The sequence below is a fragment of the Theobroma cacao genome, chromosome 2, assembly GCF_053813885.1.
Source record: "Theobroma cacao isolate CCN51 chromosome 2, ASM5381388v1, whole genome shotgun sequence".
In the NCBI taxonomy this organism is placed as follows: domain Eukaryota; kingdom Viridiplantae; phylum Streptophyta; class Magnoliopsida; order Malvales; family Malvaceae; genus Theobroma; species Theobroma cacao.
The window spans coordinates 44,320,031-44,324,679 of NC_142640.1; the positions used below are offsets into that span (position 1 = coordinate 44,320,031).

The following is a 4,649-nucleotide window of genomic DNA, read 5'->3' on the forward strand; positions in this document are numbered from 1 at the left end:
AGAGATTAATAGTTGTAAATAAATCAATTGGACAAGGGATTACAGACTAGAGTGAGTCCGCTTTTTGGGAAGGACCACATCTAGTATATGTTTATATTGGTATGAACTTGGTGGAAATTGATTATTGAATTTCAAAATAGGAATGTTTCAGAGCCTACTTAGTCATATCAAACTGCGCACAAACTATTATAATCTTTCACTACTAGAATTGAATCGTATGGGTTCCATGGTATTTGAGTCGAAGTGTTGTTTTAGAACATAAAATTGCTCCTTTTTTTTTTAATTTATTTGAGCAATGGAGTTGGTTCTTTTGTACAAATTAACAAGTCAAATGATTTGCACTAGTAAGTGTGAGGCATTGACCGATTGTACAAATTAACAAGCCAAATGATTTGCACTAGTGAGTGTGAGGCATTGACCGATTGCTGGAACTAAGGCAAAAGGAAACATATACACATGCATATGCAAGCAAGCACTATAGAAACAAGGTGAGTCAACAATTTATTTCATGACCATTACAATCTTTTGAAGTGCATCGTGCTCACAAGTATCATCCTTCATCACTCGGCTGCGGTCGTTAGGGTACAACTAGAGGAAGTAAAACGTTATTCAAAAAAAAAAAAAAGAGTGAAAATGTAAAGGATACTCAAACTTTATTTAATTATTATTTATTACCCTTAGCACGTCATCGTCCTTCCACAACCTTCTTTCGGAAACGAGCTATACGCACTGCAATGACCACAAAGAGCCTATCTTTCATTTCATCAACAAACTTGAAATAGGCTTGTCTCCATGGCCGTTTGATTGTCAAACTGCCACAAACGACCCAAAATCCTGTGGCGAATCCCAGCGCCATGCTCGTGTAGAACCATAGCTTTTCAGATCTGTCTTCACCTTCCAAGTCTCCATTTTTATCTTCTCCATATCCATTTCTCGGAGATGAGCAGCTGGTTGACAATGGAGGACCACAGAGCTCTGGGTTCCCTTGATATATGGAAGGATCATTGAAGGTCTGAAACTGGTTGCTACTTGGAATCTGTCCCGATAAGTTGTTAAATGACAAATTCAAATAGTTCAACAAAGTCATTGAGGACATGCTAGGAGGAATTGGGCCTGAAAGATTGTTGTGTGAGAGGTCAAGTGTCTCCAACCGTTGCAAGTTGGCAATGTTCTCCGGTATCTTCCCAGTCAAATGGTTCCATGATAAATTCAGAGTGCCCAAGGCTGAGAGCTCTGTTATGTGATCTGGTATCTCTCCCACTAAATTGTTGCTCGATAGGTCAATGGCGTTAACGAGTGGAATTATCTTGCTATATTCATTTTTTCTACCTTTCGACACTATCTCCACGTGCTGTGAGAATGAGATATGCTGGGTTGAGGGTAATTCATGGAAAAAAGGACCCAAATAGGTAAAAGCTTCCAAATTGCCCAAGCATTCAGGAATAGCCCCTGATAAATTATTCTGAGCAAGGTCTATAATGTGCAGATTGGGAAACTTACAAAGTTGTTCAGGAATGCTGCCTGTCAAGATGTTGGCTCTTAATCCCAAGTATGATAAAGAGAACAGATTATCTGATACCAAGTCTAATATTGTCCCAGAAAATCGATTTTCTCCAAGATCAATAGATAACAACCCTGAGCAGTTCTGCAAGGTTGTAGAGAGCTCGCCAGAGAGATTGTTACTGCTCAGTTTCAAAAAGATGAAAGAAGGTAATGAACAAAGAGAGCTAGGAACGCCACCTGACAGATTGTTTTTGGACAAATCTAAGACCATTAAGTTTCTCAAGCCCTGCAACCGGCTGGGAATTATTCCTGATAAATCATTACTTGAAAGATCAAGAAAGCTCAAATTTTCCATTTTGTTAATGGAAGGGGGAATGCTACCTTTAAGAAAATTTCTGGAAAGATCCAGGTTTCTCACTTTAGACATTGCTTGGCCTATATTTGAGGGAATTGGTCCAGAGAAAAAATTGTTCCTCAAAGAAAGATCTGTAACATTTGGCCATAGAGGGATTGAACCCCCCAAGAGGTTGAATCCTAGATCTACCCACACTCCGATATCATAAACAAAGCTAACTGAATATGGAAGCTTTCCTCTCAATTGGTTATCAGAAAGATCCACCCACCAAAGCCGAGATGTTAGGCTCCAAAACCAATCAGGTATGGCGTCTGAAATACCGGCACCGGAAAGTGTGAGTGTAGAATCATCTACTTGAGTTCTAAGCCATGATGGAAATGCAGGACCCAATTGGCAATCACTGACTGCGATGTAATCAAGACTGAAAGAAGGAATCCAATCTCGTCTCAAGTTGAAGATCACAGATTTGCTTGTGGATGATATGTAAAAAGAGGATAATCTTGAGAGGTTCTGAAAAAGATTTTCGGTGATGATCCCTTCCCATGAATTTCCATAAAGATTAAGTTCATATAGCCTTTTGAGTTGTCCAATGCTTTCTAAAATTGTCCCATTCATTGAGTTGAAAGATAGATCCACCACTGTCAAACTTGACAGATTCCCTATTGACCTTGGGAGTGAACCTGAGAATGAGTTTTGGGCTAGTCGAAGGTAGTCTAAACACTTTAGGAAGCCCAAGGACTCAGGCAAGTTTCCTTTGAGATTATTTGCACTCAAATCTAAGTAGTCGAAGGTATTATTGCTGCACCCAGCCAAAGCCTCTATGAATTCATTTATTTCGCCACTAATCACGTTATATGACAGATCCATCCTCCATAGGTTGCACAGGCTTCCCCTTAAAACCTTGGGTATGGAACCTTTAATTTCACAGTTATATAACTCAACCTCCTCAAGGGTGCTTATATTAAATAACCAGCGAGGTATTGAAGAGCTGAAGTTGTTATAAGAGAGATCAAGGACTGCAAGGGAAGTAAAATTTACAAATGTCAAAGACTCGGGGAAACCATTAAGTTCACAGCCCGACAAGCGCAACTTCGTCAGGGAAGGAAGCATATTAACAGCTTGCAACCAATTAGTTGCTGCCTTGCTAAGGTTCATGTTGCCAAGATCAAGATATTTAATAGAAGAGAGACCAAAAAGCCAGTTTAAATCTGAAGCCCATAGCCTCAAAGGGAACAAATACATCGATAGATCAAGATATTCCAAGTTAGACAGATTTCCGAGACTAGGAGGAACCTTGCCATTAAAGGAAGCTCCCGAGAGGTCAAGGTACCTCAAGTTCTTGAGTGAACCTATGAATTCTGGGACAGGAATTCCTTGGAAATTGTTCCCGCTCATGTCCAGGTAACTCAAATATGTCAAATTAAGTAAAGATGGATTTAACGTACCGCCCAGGCATGATCGGTTGTTATCTGCTTGAATTTCTCCTACCGAGCTGCAAACGTCAAGACTTTTGAGGTCAAGCTTGACAACGTTGCCCGTCTTATTGCTGCAGCTTATCCCGGTCCAGTTACAACAATCCTCTCCAACCCAAGACGAAAGCCAACCTGAAGGATCTTTGAGACCTTTTCTGAATTCAAGCAATGCTTTCCTCTCCCTCTCAATACAGCTGCCAATATTCACAGAACTAGAGTTGGACTCTGCAGCTTGAAGGAACACTGATTTAGTTAACAAAAGAAGGGAAAGAAGAACTAGAAATTGACTTGCGGTTCTCCTGCTAGCCATCAATTCTTTGCATAAAAACATATACAGGGAACGAAGTTTAAAGATGGAGATGCCGATTATCAACCTGCGAAATTGACTTTTATTGGTTCCTTCTTTCCCCACCTTAATTTCGTTAGTATTAATTTTTGCAACTTAATTTCAACTCTAGACCAAAGTTGTCACGTCATATCAATCTTTTAATATCAAAACACAATATAATAACTTTGTGATAATTTTAGTAGCAATTTAGTGGTAATAGATTAATGGTATTATAAGTTTTGATGGTTTTATTATCTTTTAGTATATCTGTCTAAAGAAACAATATAGTCTTCTCTAACATTTCTTATTGGCAAGCAAGAGACAAGCATTCTGAAAAATGAAATTTCATTTGAAGATGGAAAATTAGACAAGTAAAGAACAGAAAGTTTTCACCTTCCTGTTTAGATAGGAAAATTGTTGTATGAATCAATACTGCTGGCTGGCGACTAGGCCTTACACTATAACATCAGCTTCCCTGTCAAACAGGGGCAGTTAAGTCTGCTCCGTATTGATTCAAATATTTTATACAATTAATTATAATTCAGAATATTGTTATATCTGTCTCAGCTCCTAGGCATAAATTTCTAGCTTTGCCCATACGTCCACTATTAAAGTATAAACAAGGTACCAAGATAAATTTCTTTGTTTTTTCTTTTAAGGTTTAAACCTACAGTAAGAGAAGAGATTGCCAACCCATTGCCTTGAGGTGAGAAAAGGAAACTTACGCCCTCCGCCAGCCTGATAAAGGTATAAACTGTTGATTTCTGAATCAATAATCAATGCCTGGTAAAATTCTGTAAGACTAAAAAAAAAAATCCATCAGAGTCATTCCCCAGAAATAAACAATACTACTACGAAGAAAGAACCAGGGGCTTTAAACTGTAGAAAATTGTTAATAATTGGTGAAGAAAGACGAATTCGCTGGAAGATAGAACATACGAGTTTATATATATATCTTGACAAAACGACACACATATTATATATAATTCAA

At 38.4% G+C, this 4,649-nt stretch overlaps 1 protein-coding gene across 1 annotated transcript; it reads right to left on the minus strand.

Annotated features, from left to right (window-relative positions):
- Positions 1–422: 422 nt before the first annotated feature.
- On the minus strand, positions 423–3,741 carry LOC18609729 (receptor-like protein EIX2). The gene has a single exon (XM_018114988.2). It carries the CDS (start codon positions 3,659–3,661, stop codon positions 686–688), a length of 2,976 nt encoding a protein of 991 aa, XP_017970477.2. The 5' UTR covers positions 3,662–3,741; the 3' UTR covers positions 423–685.
- Between the last annotated feature and the right edge of the window lie 908 nt (positions 3,742–4,649).

Excerpts from the sequence above, each read along its gene's own strand:
- LOC18609729 (XM_018114988.2), bottom strand. The coding sequence starts at position 3,661 with ATGTTTTTATGCAAAGAATTGATGGCTAGCAGGAGAACCGCAAGTCAA.